This window comes from Tachysurus fulvidraco, chromosome 9 (assembly GCF_022655615.1).
Source record: "Tachysurus fulvidraco isolate hzauxx_2018 chromosome 9, HZAU_PFXX_2.0, whole genome shotgun sequence".
Lineage (NCBI taxonomy): Eukaryota > Metazoa > Chordata > Actinopteri > Siluriformes > Bagridae > Tachysurus > Tachysurus fulvidraco.
Window position 1 is genome coordinate 23,317,607 of NC_062526.1, and position 14,702 is coordinate 23,332,308.

Sequence of the window (14,702 nt, forward strand, 5' to 3'; positions counted from 1 at the left end):
AGCCAATTCAAGTCTGTTTTCTATTGTAAATGTTTAGGAGATGTTGCAGTACCTGAGCTCTCCTGCAGAGGTCTCTGTCTGAGTTTGGCTAAACTGGGCTTACTGCTCTGCGGAGGTGGCTCCGGTTTGGATGGGCAAAGGATGAGACGCCCCACTGACGTTCCTCTGGTGCCTACCCCCCTACATCTCTCTTCTGATGGACATGGCTCGGTCCGGTGTTCCATTTGTGGATCTGACGGTGGGCTTCTGTCCATCGGATGCTCCCAGGAGCCTGAATCAGAGTGTGTGTCTGTGATTATAGATGCTTCACAGTGCATTCTCTTATCTTCATCTGTGCAGATTTCCTTCTCAGCAATGGGGGATGGCATCCTGTGCTGTCCGTGTACATGTCTGTCTACCTGTCTGTCCATCCATTGCCTCTCAGACTGCCTGTCCACCTGCCTGAGGTCTGTCCACTGTGTATCTGTCTGTTGTTTTGGCTCCGCCCACTTCCTCTCTGCCCCTTTTCTCATTTCTAACCACTGTTTCTGTTGAGCCTCAGCCTGCCTGTCGATCAGCCTCAGGGTGTGTCTGTCTAACTCCCTCTCTGAATGCCTGTCTGCCCTCCATAGGCTCTGCCTGTCTAACTCTCGGTCTATCTGCCTCAGCGCTTGTCTGTCTAACTCTCTCTCTGCCTTCCATAGAGTCTGCCTGTCTAACTCCCTGTCGATCTGTCTCAAAGTGTGTCTGTCTAACTCTCTCTCAGCAGGCTTATCTATCTGCCTTGACGTTGTTCTGTCTAACTCTTTTTCTGTCTTCCTCAGGGTCTGTCTGTCTGACTCTCTCTCTGAGGTTTTGTCTGTCTGCCTTGATGCTTGCCTTTCCAATTCTCTATTTATATGTCTCACAGTTTGCCCATCTGTCTCACTCTCAGATTTCCTGAGGTTTTGCCACTCAAGCTCTCTATCGATTTGTCTTTGCCTGTCCATCTCCCAGCTCGCCTGTCTGTCTCCTGGCCGTAATGTCTGCCTATCAAGCTCTCTGTCAGCTGTTCCTGAAGATGGGTCATGGTCAGGCTCCATGTCAGATTTCTGTAATAAAAAAAAAAAAACAGGACATGGTCAATATTTTGTAATGAAACAAAGGCCATATTTTAGAAATAAAGAGGAACAAAACACTTCGGCATGGCATTGGGATGTTACCTCCATTTTGTGTACAAGCCTGTCATTTATTATTTTCCTATACCAGCATTAGCATGTGTGTGTATTCCAGACTTTTTCGATGTTTCTCGCTTATGAGAACCAAGTAAATACTTGGGGATTAAAAAAATCTATGCTCACTTGTACTTGACAGCAAAATTATTGTTGTTTTATCTGTTTTTTATCTGGTTTTGGGGGTTTTAGAATATGCTAATTGCTAACATCCCTGAAGCAGCTGGGATTTTTAATTTTTATTTGCTCAAGCTCTAACTCTGATGCAAACTGGCAGGGAATATGTCAACTTCTATGTGCTAGGATTCCACTATTAGTTTTAGTGCTTGGTCATTTATTTTCTTATTATCTTACACTTATTCTAATTTTGTCAGATTCATATCAAATTAATAGCTTCTGAAGCTTCAAAATTCTTCACAAAACTAAACATTTTCCTTCAACATGTTGGCTGTGGAATTAAACCGTACCATTTTGCCAGTGTAAAACGGGTGTTTGTTTGTCCTGAATGTAGAGAGGGGCATTCCTTGGACAGAGCGTATCTCCATCATCCCTACTCTGGGTTCGTCCATTTTCTGGTCCTCTACACTCCCATCAGCTTCACCTGGGCAGCTACCTTTACCAGGTATCCTGGGTGGCTGCAGTAAAGTGTAGATATTCTCAAGAGCATTTCTGGATAAAGTAAAAAAAAAAGTAAGGTCAGTAATTGTATACATGTAATAAAATCTCTCTTTAAACCACTTCCTAAGCAAATATTTCCACAACCATGTACATTATCCGCATAATGAGAAAAAACTTAAAGGAACCCAGAAAGAAACTGCCCTGGAAGAATAGTCTACAATGTAAGGAAAGTCAAAATAAAGTAGATGACCAGAAGGATAGCTTGGTTAGTCTTGCTGGTGGGATGAGCATAAAATTCTGTTCATTGTATATACTTTATCCTTCACAGTGTAGCAGGAGCCTATCCTGGGATTCAGAGCCCAAAGCAGGGGACACCATGGACAGGGTTGCAAACCACTGGCAACCACAATCATGTACCCATTCACACACTAATGACAAATTATTAGAGATGCTACTCAGCATACAAGGTATGTCTTTGGACTGTGGGAAAAAAGTGGAGTATCCAGAGGAAACCCCAGTAGCACAGGGTGATGCAAAAGCTCCATGTACACAAGGGGGCTGGAATCAAATCCATAATCCTGCAAGGTGTGTTGCTAACCACTAAGCCTATAAACTATCCATGCAAGGTCATGAAAACAAGTCAAATGCTTTGACAGTTATCAACAGTTACCATCCGTTATGTCTCTTACTTTTACTGTACTGTGTCAGGGGAAAATATCTCATTTGCTCAAACCAATCAAATTTGCCTATGTGGTTCCCAACACATTGTGTCCCTTTGTCCACACAAAAATGTTGTAAATTGTAGTTTTATTTTTAGTGTTTTTACAGGTCATACCGATTCCAGAGTAAATTACCCCACTGTATAGCTGCTACATTACTAACTGACCCAGTGGGAGCCGTGGCAACGGTCCGACAGTCCTCGCTACAGGCTACGCCCAATGAATCCGCTTCCTGATTGGACAGTGTGGAATTCCGGTTCCTACGGAAACCGAAGATTGCCAGCATGTTGCGTCTCTTCTTTCGCCGGAGGGAGTGGGCCTTATGAAGGGAGGATAACTGACTGAAAAAAAGAGATAGCAAAAAAAAAAATAAACAGAAGGCAAGAGAAAGAGCAAGAAGATGACATTTTTGTGTATGTTTCAATAATATTTATTTTTCCCAAACACAAATGTATGTATAATACATTTATTTTTCTTAGGTCAAGACCCAGAACTAGGACACATGGACCATGAATAAGGAAACATGGTCTATGGAAATGTTAGGCTCAGACTCTCCAATGAGACCAGCTACAACAACAGAAAAACACAGCAGGATCTAATCCTTTTAGCCAAGATCAAAAATCTGAGGCTGTCATGGGCACAGGATCACAGAAACCCGGTAGTTGAAGATAAAAAAAAAAATCTCCTGGTCTGTTTCCAGTCTGTCCAATATGGGTATGTCTGTGTCAATGATAGCCTCTTATTCCTGTTTGTGACTGACATGAATGGAAGCTGATGTCTTTTGCTGTTGCAGCTCCTCCACCTCAAGGTATGAGATTCTTTTCTGATCACCATGGTTATAAAGAGTGATTATGAGAGGTAGAGATTCAGCTCAGTTTCTGAATAACATACCAGCACAACGGTACCAACACCCATGTCCTGCTTAAATCACAGAAAGCAAATTCTCACATTTTTTCCCTAGTCTGATGTCTGATGTGAACATTAACTGAAGCTCTGTATGATTTTACGCATTGTGCTGCTGCGACGTGATTGGCTGATTAGATTACTGCATGAATGCGCTGGTGTACAGATGTTCCCATAAATAATGCTGTGTAGGAAAAATACAGTTATGTGAATATTCTGAGCAATCCAAAGATATCGTACTGGAATCTTTGCTTATATCGTCGTCTTTTTTAATAGTTTGTCGTCTTTTATCGGATTCTTTCATTGAATTCCAAAATTAGCCATTTACTTTTCAATATTTACATCTTGGTGTTCATGCGAACAAATTCGGACCTGGTAAGATACCACTGTTGAGTTATTATTAATGCATCTTACAAGGTAAAGTTTAATATTTAAAAGTTTAACATTACTATTTATGACCTGAATATTTAGAACCGCTGCATTATTTATCTGGGATGGTGTGCTCTCGGCCCACAAAAACCCCCATGATTCCATGCAGCTGTTGCCTGGCAACAGCATGAATACTCAAAGAGCCTGGCAGGTTGCTAGGCAACAGCGTGCACCGGCACAGGAGGGCACATTCAGAGCAGATTCATTAGAAATGTGTTTAACGGGGGAAAAAATGTAATTACAGTAAAAGCATCTACGCTATTCCTCTAGAGACTCATCTGTCTGGCAAGTGAAGTGTGTGTGTATATGTGTGTGTGTGTATGCGTGTGTATGTGTTTGTGCTTGTGTGTGTGTGTGTGATACCTATCAGGTAAAACTCGCTTGCTGTAAAAATCAGGCAGGCCATCATCCAGCGGTGTGACAGATCCATTTTCAGTACAGTGCTGACAGAGAAAGAACGATGTAATGGTTAAGCTGTAGGATTGTAATACTTATTATTAACAGTAACATAAATAAGCAATAAAACTTCAAATTTTTCTGCAGCTGCTCTTTTTGTGACCATAAAAAGTGTCTGAATTTTCCATCATTACCCTTAAATCTTTAATAATAATAATAATAATAATAATAATAATAATAATAATAATAATAATATACTTATTCTTTTTATATATTATTTTTATTATTATGTACATAGTTTATAATCTAAATTGGAATTATTACAAAGTATAATATATAATTTTATTTTATTATTTTTAATTATTATTATTATTATTATTATTATTATTATTATTATTATTATTATTAGAAAATTAATGTGCAAAATAAGTTTTTAGCCACTCAGTACAAAATCCTATTTTAAGAAAAATTTGTTTGTTTCCTTTTATTAATTAATTAATTAATTTATATATGTATGCATTTATTTTATTTATTTTTTTCTTTTATTTATTTACGTTTTTTTTTTTAAAAACAGTACATAACATACAGAGTGATCAGGTGAACTCCTGATCGCTCAACACTATGTGTGAGCATGTCGACGTCTATCGATCTAATAAAGATAAAGCCACGTCGGCTATTCTACATTTTTATAAAATAAATTAAAATGGGTCGATGTGACTCCCAGAGTCAAGCAGTGAAAAGAACATGTGCAATAATAATGCAGGACTGACTGATGCTGAGCTCACACTTGATAATCCCTGAGACCACCACAGTTGTATATGACATATGAATTATTCAGTGCAATAACATAGTATACAAATATTATCAGCATCATTCGCTCAGCTAAATTATAAACATCCATCCATCTGTTTTCTGTAGCACTTTAATCCTACACAGGGTTGACAGATACTCTGATTTCCTCTGCCAGTCCAAAGACATGCCTTGTAGGCTGAATGGCATCTCTACATAAATCTGTCCGTAGTGTGTGAATGAGTGTGGGAGTGATCGTGCCTTTTTATGTCCATGGTGTCCAGGTTGCCCTGGGATAGACTCCAGGTTCCCTGTGACCCTGTGTAGGATAATGCACTAGAGAAAATGGATGGAAGGATGATAGAAAGAAAAAAGTAAGTAGTAGAAGTAGACCGCATTAACATCTTCTTTTCACAAAAAGGTTTCTCTCTCTCTCTCTCTCTCTCTCTCTCTCTCTCTCACACACACACACACACACACACCCAAACATGGTAATCATAACTGGAGGCTCTTTAAATATATATGTCTGGTGTACCCGATGCTTTCTATTATCAATTGCAAGCGACGCTAAATTTAATGAATAAAACATTTTGATGCATTAGTGCGACTCGAACGTTTGACTTATGAACGTTTATTAATGCGTTCCTTACGCGCCGTAGTTACTTTCTGCACTCGGTTCATTATTCATCGAGTAATACATCCGTGCCTGTGCAGCCATGTGCTCCGGTCTTTTTCCCGGGAATAAAATACTGAAAGAGGATTACATGAGTTCACAGATATCATGAATATTCATGAGGGATGACTGTAGTTCATGAGCCGCCATCATTCGAAGGCACTTAAATAAATGTGTGTTTTTTTTTAACTTATTTAAAAAAGCCAGACGTAGCAAAACTAAGATGATAAATATTTTAAACCAGCAGAGATCAGTGACTTTTTTTTGCTTGTATGAATAAACGCTTTTGTGTATATGTACTCTGTTTCAAATTATTAAAAATAATATTAATGTTAATAAATCTGAATTTGCATTAAGACCTGGATTAAGATTCAGGATCTGGTTGTGTCTCTCACCGAGTCAGATGAAAGGATGCCTCCTTTGTGCCTTCTCGGTGGCCTCGGTCTGACGCGGGTCACATGATGCAAAGGTGCACCCTGGGTCGGCAGGGCAGACAAGCCCTCCCATGATGCTGAGCGAGAGAGGGGTGAGGAGAGTTGAGCACCCGAGGTGGGTGGAGACGAGCTGGAGTCATCACACAGACCTGTTGATATATATATATATATATATATATATATATATATATATATATATATATATATATATATATATATATAGAGAGAGAGAGAGAGAGAGAGAGAGAGAGAGAGAGAGAGAGAGAGAGAGAGAAGGGGGGCATACTTTAGTTTTTTGTATATTTGTAAAATGTTAGGAGAGAGACAGGAGAGAGAGAGAATAAGACAGTAGATGAAAAAAGAAGGAAAAAAGAGAGGGAATGACAAATGGAAAAAAGAAGGAAAAGAGAAATAGAATGACAGATGAAAAAAGAAGATAAAGAGAGAGAATGACAGATGAAAAAAAGAAGGAAAAGATAAATAGAATGACATGTAAAAAAGAAGGAAAAGAGAGAAAGAGAATGACAGATAAAAAATAAGAAAAGAGAGAATGACTGATGGAAAAAAGAAGGAAAAGAGAGAGACCGGCAAATGAAAAGAAATAAGGAAAAAGTTAGGAGAGAGAGAAAGAAAACAGAGAGAGTATATACTGTACATGTCATTAAAGCTTGGTGAATTGAATTGAAATTGAGAAAGAGACAGAAAGAGAGAGAGAGAGAGAGAGAGAGAGAGAGAGAGAGAGAGAGAGAGAGAGAGAGAGAGAGAGAGAGAGAGAGACTAAAAGGGCTCTCTACCTAATGGAAGCCCTGAGGGGAAAACAGGAGATTGGTAGACGAGTAGAGGAATGGAAAGAGATACAGAACACACACTCACTCAGTCTAGTGGATACAGGTCGGATTCGTCTGGTCCTGGCACTGCGCTTCTTAATGGCGATGGTGTCCTGCAGTCAAGCACAAAGCACAACATTAATACTTATAAACACACACAGACTCAAAACATCGTGTGAAATATATTCACAATCATAACACACAGAATAAACATGTAGTATATATATATATATGGTATAATATATCTAGTGCAGGTTATAGAACTATATTATTAATATATGAATATATTATGGATTCACATTCTCTTCTTTTGTGTGGCTCCGCCCACATCAGTGAGGGCGCCTAGTGGTATTTATTCAGTAGCAAATTTATCTTAGGTTGGACCTTCTACACACACACACACACACACACACACACACACACACACACACACACACACACACACACACTCACAATACTCGTGCCCAGCTCCTCATCAGTGATCTCGAGTGAGTCTCTGTGTCTGTGTGACCTTCGACCTGTGCCACCATCACATAGGCCATCCCACTGTTTCACCTGAGACACCTGCTGCGTCTGTTACACGCACACACACACACACACACACACACACACACACACACACACACACACACACACACACACACACACACACAAACACAAACAAAGCATTCTGCATTTAATCTTGTTTTAATAACATGGCTATAAAGTCAATACATATTGTAGTGCACACAAAGTTGTATGCCTGCAGATACAAAGACTACATCACTGTAGAAATCCATGCAGGAGGTTTGGCACAAACACCTTAGCATATGTTGGTGGATATGAAAAAAAAAATGTTGGCACCCCGTGAATGAGCAGTGTGTGCAAACAAGAAAGAAAGAAAGAAAGAAAGAAAGAAAGAAAGAAAGAAAGAAAGAAAGAAAGAAAGAAAGAAAGAAAGAAAGAAAGAAAGAAAGGAAGAAAGAAAGGAAGAAAGAAGGAGCAGTGTGTGCAAACAAGAAAGAAAGAAAAAAAGAAGAAAGAAAGAAAGAAGGAGCAGTGTGTGTAAACAAGAAAGAAAGAAAGAAAGAAAGAAAGAAAGAAAGAAAGAAAGAAAGAAAGAAAGAAAGAAAGAAAGAAAGGAGGAATAGAAACAGGGATGTAGACGTCCTACCAGAGCTTTGTGAGTAGAGTAGAGCTCCTGTAAGATCTGATCCACGATAGAGTTGGTAAGATATGACACTACTGACAGCTTCACCTCCCTATGAGGCAGAGAAAGAGAGAGAGAGAGAGAGAGAGAGAGAGAGAGAGACAGAATGAGAGAGAGAGAGAGAGAGAGAGAGAGAGAGAGAGAGAGAGACAGAATGAGAGAGAGAGAGAGAGAGAGAGAGAGAGAGAGAGAGAGAGAGAGAGAGAGAAATCAGGAAGTGAGCAGACAGAGGACGACATGGTGAATTAACACACACAGAAAACAAATCTGTTCTGTTCTTCCATTTTCACGGACTTCTTTTGCCTCACTGATTTTTCCCCTCCCTTCCTTCTAGTTTCTATTCTATCTATTCGCTTTCATCTCTTCACAGCTGTTCAAATCAATATTCATTCTATAACTTCCCTCTTTCCCAGTCCACTCTTATTCCCAATCCTCTTTTTAGCTCTCTCGCTTCCTCTCCCTCTCGAAATTCAATTCAGCTTCAATTTAATTCAATAACTGATGTACAAGTTGAATTACTGGCAAACCACCAGCTCTTCTCCTCTCTCCTTTTCTCTCCTCCTCCCTCTCTCACATGTTCATCGCCAATCCCCCGGTCGCTCTTCCTTCCCCCCTTACTCTAGAGCTCGATGGATGTCTTGTGCTGCTCTCTCCATCAGCGCGGTGCGAATAGCCGAACGAGGGATGGACACTCGCTCTGAAACAGAGGACAGAGGAGGACTCAGACGCTCTGCCGCCACGGAGGACAGTGGACACAGCTCCCGGCACAGAGACACCATCGAGTCCACGATCACCTGTCAATCAATCAATCAATCAAAACAAACAAACAAGCAATTCATTAATCAATCAAGTCTATAAATCAGTCCATCCAGGATCAGAGATGTTTTTGTGATCATTGTGCGCAAAAATGTTTGATTTGCCTGCGTCTTGTTTTGAGAAACTAGTCAAACTGGTGAAATTATAAGCCCAGGATTCTCCAGGACACATCAGTAATAACCGTCTATCAGAGCTTTACTCACGTTCCATGCACTTAAAGTCAAAAGACTTTGGAAAATAAACCAAACCAGTTCTGCCCAAAAGCACCACAAGCACATGGACTATGTTATTTTGGTATGTGGGACCAAGAGCAACAACGGCAGCTGTGGCAACCCTCTATTCCTTTCCTCCCTCTTCACCCCATGTTCATTTTGCCTTCCCGGTTTCCTAGCAACACAAAAGCGTGTGCTTTCTGTCACAACAAATAAATGAATAAATAAATAAACATCTCTTCTTACCATTGACAAGTTAGAATTGTTTTTTTTTTTGTAATGTATTAGGAATATTTAACGAATGTCTCAGTCAGAGTACAATAAACAAATCAGTTCCACTTTTTTTTTTTTCGTAGTCCTTTTTGTCTCATTTGCACTGGATCTGTGCCAAGATTCAGTTATCATACTCAGCTGAAGATGTGATGTTTTCATTAGTTTTAACAACACATACACGTGTACCATGAGCGACAAAAGGGAAAGTTTAAGGACACACAGAGGCGGTTTGCAGAGAACTGGCAACCCAGTGTGGCACCGACCAATCAGCATATCGCTTAATCGAGCAATTTATTGATACTAAATTGTCCAGTAGGTGGTAATAAAGAGTGGCTGAGAGTGGCTGACAGTGTGTGTGTGTGTGTGTGTGTGTGTGTGTGTGTGTGTGTGTGTGTGTGTGTGTGTGTGTGTGTGTGTGTGTGTGTGAGTACCTGCAGCTCTTTATCTGCAGCCTTGGCCAGTTCCCCAGCCAGAGAGTCTAGTCTCTGTCTGACCGGTCCATCAACCGAGAGAACATGAGCCAACTCACACAGAGATGGGTAGAGCTGAAGGAAAGATGAGAGATGAAAGACGAGTGTGTAGGGGTGAATATACAAAAAAAATCATCTACATCCAACAGCTACGTTGATGTCAGTTAACACATCATGTTCAGCCATACACACACTCACCGCGCGAGAGTTGCGAGCCTCCTTCAGGACCTGTTTAGCCGCTTGGAGCTCCTCTGCATCTACTGCACCTCGGAGAACACACACCTGCTGCTGCACCCGTACACACAATCGCTCCATCACCTGTGTGAGTTACAACAAGAAGTCACACACACACACACACACACACACACACACACACACACACACACACACACACACACACACACACACACACACACACACACTTTATAATTCACTGACACACACAGCCACTGAAGTACTTAAGTGACAGTTACTCTATAAGAAAAATGAAAAAGACACACACACACACACACACACACACACACACACACACACACACACACACACACACACACCTGCTCAGCAGTGCTGGTCACTAAGCCTTGATGTAAGCGTAGAGCTTGCCTCTGGGAGAAGCGTTGTGTTTGATTATTTCTCAGTAAAGCTCTCTGAATCTGAACAGCAGAAGAAAACAGCTTCAGACCAAATGCTCTGCTCTCAAACCGTGCCAAAGCAGACGTTTACTGTAGCTCAGAAACAGGTAGGATTTAGGAGTCATACCTTGGCAAGCGCCTGTTCTGTCTTTTCTGGGGCACTTCGATATGCTTGAGTGACATCGCTCAGGGGGATAGGCATGTACTGCAAAGTGAAATTACTGAAAGAAGACAAGAGAAAGGACGAGGAGAGATTAGATAAAGGGGAGATGAAAAAAAGATGAGATGTGATGAGTTGAGATGAGAAGAAGAGAAGAAAAAAGATGCGATGAAAGAGAAGGGATAAGAAAAGAAAAAAGAAAAGAACATCAGTAAAATTTCCTCCATTAAGAAATCATAAAAAGCTTTAAAGTGGGATTTATTAGCTGTGACAATCCAGAAAACCTGTGTGTGTGTGTGTGTGTGTGTGTGTGTGTGTGTGTGTGTGTGTGTGTGTGTGTGTGTGTGTGTGTGTGTGTGTGTGTGTGTGTGTGCGTGTGTGTGTCATACTGTTCTAGAGCTCGTGCTACATCCATGAATCCTGCACCGGTGGTGTTGTTCCTGTCCCAGGTCACACTCCTTTCACAGATAGAAAAACATTTAAAGCCACATTTCCATACTTTATTGCTCTTTTTCTCTCCATCTGTCTCCCGACATGTCCTCTTTGTCCTCCCCTCTACCATTTTCCCTTATCACTTTTCACTAGTTATCTGTCATCCTTTCTTTTCCTGTCTTCCTGGCCCAAACACACTCCTCACTTCTCCTCTCATCTCCCCTCTTCTCTCCTCCACTCTCCTCTCCTCATCTCCCCTCTTCCCTCCTCTCCTCATCTCCCCTCTTCTCTCCTCAACTCTCCTCTTCTCATCTCCCCTCTTCTCTTCTCTCCTCTGCTCTACTCAGCTCTCCTCTGTTCTTCTCTACTTATCTCTCCTCATCTCTCAACTTCTCTCCTCTCCCCTTCTCTTCTCATCTCTCCTCTCTTCTCCTCTGCTCTTCTCCTTTCCTCATCTCTCCTCTCCTCTATTCATCTCTCCTCTTCTCTACTCATCTCTCCTCTCCTCTCCCCTTCTCTACTCATCTCTCCTCTCTTCTCCTCATCTCTTTTCTTTCCTTATCTCTCCTCCCCTCTCTTCTGCTCATCTCCCCTCTCCTACCCTCCCCTCCCCTCTCCTCTCCTCTATCCTCTCCTCTCCTCTCACCGTAGTGTGGTGTTGATCTGCAGAGCTTTGCTGAGCATTTTGGCACCAATGTCCTCCAGCCCGTTCCCACTTAGGTCCACTTTCCTGAGGCAGGTGTTGCTGCCCAGAGCGTTCACCAACACGGTGCCACGTGAACGCAAACGAGAGTCGACCAGGGACAGAGAGTGCAGAACCTATGGAACAGACCAAAGTCAGAGATGGAGGTGGGATTAGAAATGAAATACCCAAAAATGACAGTTTGGATTCTTCACCTGCTCTAGATATTAGATAGAATCATAGTTTATTGTACACAAGATTTGTTGTCGAAGTTCGCTTTCTGTTTAGACAGTACACTAAATCCTCACCGAATACTAACCAGAAGGATTTTTAGTCTTCCAGATGTTCTGTGCAGCTGTTCATCATTACACTGGGTCTTATTTATCAAAGCGTGTGAAGTTGTTTACGCCCCCGAATTACCATATATGCTAAGCGACTTCCCTTTAAACAGCTTGCATTTCTGATTGGGGATGACATGGGGCATGTTAAAAATCGAAGAAAATGTCATTCAATGCTGTAGCACCAAAATCTGAGAAATAAATAAGAACATTTTATATTTAGAAAACCTGTGATTGACTTATGTTTTGTTTTCATAACCAATCTCCAACTTCTCATTTAAACAAACCTTTAAATCTTGATTTAAACAATATACCAACACAACAGGGAAAAAAAAACAACATCTGAAGGGCAAATCTTCTTAGAGCTGCATCTTCTAAATCTGCCAGCATGGCCATCATCCCCATCACACACCTTGCATCTAATTATACTGATCTCCTGTCAGCTGTCTGCACCTTGGAAAAACACTCGTCCAATTACTCGGACACGGTTGACAGTAAATCTGAGACTCCTTCTGTTTTCATATATAAAAAAATTATAGTATAATTTTAGTGCCTGATATAGTGAGCTAGCATGAGGACATGTTTTTGATCCAAAAGATTCCAAAGCCCTTTTATAAGTCACGCAGGATAAAAGCTTCTGTAAATGATTCCAGATATAAAAGTGCAGCAATCCATGTAAATGACATGATCGATTGGAAGTATAGGTAAGGTATCCTTAGTTAGTTACAGTAGTTAACCTCACGGCTTCGGTTTTCATGCCACGTTGAAAAATTCTGACTAAATAACAATTGCTTCACACAGCAATCTAATAAGAACCTAATAATATATTTCTATCACTCTTCACTCTAGTCATATACAGTACACACACTATTAAAATAAGAACACAACGTTCTTACAACAATAGCACGATTATTGATTACGCTGTCCGCTTTTTATGATTTAAGAGGGTTAGCTTCTAGAAAGCTGCAGTGCCACACCCTACTTAAAGAACTTCTAGGTCTGCTGGAAAAGAAAGAAGAAGAAAAAAAACAGCATTGTCTTCGGTTTCTCTTGACAAATCAATAGTGTGCTCTGTGTCCTCACGGGTTTCTCAGATTATGTCAATATGATTTGATCAACTTGAAGAACTCTGCTCTCTTTCTCATGTCACTAGTTCCATTATTATTTCAAGTATTATTTTTAACACACTGTATTACAGAGAGTAAGATATTGAGCAAAGGACACACACACAAGCTTTAAAGTTCATATTATTCATACCGTTAATATTTTTGTCTTTAACTTTTTTTGAGTGGAAAAAACAACCCTTATTGTTAGATGGGCCTCATTTATCGATGTATTCATTTAATTAATCCATCTTTAAATTAATCTCATTCATCAGTCTTTAAGTGGAGTTGTGTTTATGTTTGGTGATCAACTGTAACATACTAAATCGTATTCTCAACACAACTCATTTACATATAGCGACGCCCACAAAACTCCATAAAAGGGAAAGTGCAGATGCAGCTGGGAGCATGAATTGAATGCTCAGGGTAAAGGCTGAAAATCAGAACTGGAAGTTATTTTGACTACCTATGAAATATATAAATTAAATATTTATTTTATATATATATATATATATATATATATATATATATATATATATATATATATATATATATATATATATTATAAAGATTATAAAACACAAATCTGTATAAATCAAATATATGTATATATATATATATATATATATATATATATATATATATATATATATATATATATATATATATATATACATATATTTGATTTATACAGATTTGTGTTTTATAATCTTTAATTAATACCAATAATACAAACGACTGGTTTTCATGCCCTTTTCCGATAAGGGTGCTAAACTCCGTAAAAGTAATAAAAATAAGCAACTTGACAGTATATTCCAGATATGAACATGCAGCAATCCCTGCTGATGATATTCTCTGAAGTCGAGGTTTTCGTTAGTTGTCTTCTTAGGTGTAGAATTACAAACACTTAAGAGTATGAGTAGGTTACGCACTTTATTGTTGTTGTTTTTTTTTTCTTCTGTATAATTTTCTCTTGTAAACACTCGTAGGAAAAATTTACACATACAGCTGTTAGGATCCAGCTTAATAAAGAACATGGGATTTTTTTCACTATTTTATAAGAACAACGTGTCACGCGTTCTATCTCTTTACAATTACGTTTAATGTTTTGGAACGTTCCCAAAGCACAATTAGTTTTCTCTTCAAGTTGTCTTGGCTATTATAGAAATAATGTAATCAAACTAAAAATAATCAACACCTTTTTACCAATCAGCACTGAGAATTCAAGACTGTTTTCTACAGACCACCACACATACTTTAATCCATTTAATTGGATATCGTATATGACTTGATTAGCACTTGGCCTGTTTCTATATCCTTCAGTGTGTGTAGAAATATTTCAGCTACGAATACTCACACACTCTTCCTCCTGTATTAGTTGGACCAGTTTGTGCAGAATTTCGTCCAACACCCTGCA

General features: G+C 39.6%; 1 protein-coding gene and 1 long non-coding RNA gene across 5 annotated transcripts in view; one reads left to right on the forward strand and one right to left on the reverse strand.

Annotated features, from left to right (window-relative positions):
* Positions 1-14,702, reverse strand: part of LOC113662398 (capping protein, Arp2/3 and myosin-I linker protein 3-like) — a 49,684-nt gene that overhangs the window by 4,883 nt on the left and 30,099 nt on the right. For 3 of the 4 annotated variants that reach the window (XM_047819014.1, XM_047819013.1, XM_047819012.1), the window contains exons 20-36: positions 14,643-14,697; positions 11,809-11,981; positions 11,120-11,188; positions 10,698-10,791; positions 10,493-10,591; positions 10,137-10,256; positions 9,900-10,013; positions 8,786-8,961; positions 8,132-8,219; positions 7,432-7,551; positions 7,025-7,091; positions 6,113-6,300; positions 5,306-5,380; positions 4,223-4,302; positions 2,695-2,868; positions 1,658-1,859; positions 53-1,070 (exon numbers count right to left, since the gene is read on the reverse strand). In XM_047819014.1, the coding sequence (XP_047674970.1) occupies positions 53-1,070; positions 1,658-1,859; positions 2,695-2,868; positions 4,223-4,302; positions 5,306-5,380; positions 6,113-6,300; positions 7,025-7,091; positions 7,432-7,551; positions 8,132-8,219; positions 8,786-8,961; positions 9,900-10,013; positions 10,137-10,256; positions 10,493-10,591; positions 10,698-10,791; positions 11,120-11,188; positions 11,809-11,981; positions 14,643-14,697 (2,912 nt within the window). The remainder of the gene's footprint in view (positions 1-52; positions 1,071-1,657; positions 1,860-2,694; positions 2,869-4,222; positions 4,303-5,305; positions 5,381-6,112; positions 6,301-7,024; positions 7,092-7,431; positions 7,552-8,131; positions 8,220-8,785; positions 8,962-9,899; positions 10,014-10,136; positions 10,257-10,492; positions 10,592-10,697; positions 10,792-11,119; positions 11,189-11,808; positions 11,982-14,642; positions 14,698-14,702) is intronic. The other variant, XM_027177172.2, reaches the window with a different exon arrangement.
* LOC125145579 lies at positions 3,013-9,443 on the forward strand. The gene is made up of 2 exons (XR_007143977.1): positions 3,013-3,335; positions 8,791-9,443. It is a non-coding gene; the product is annotated as an uncharacterized LOC125145579 (long non-coding RNA).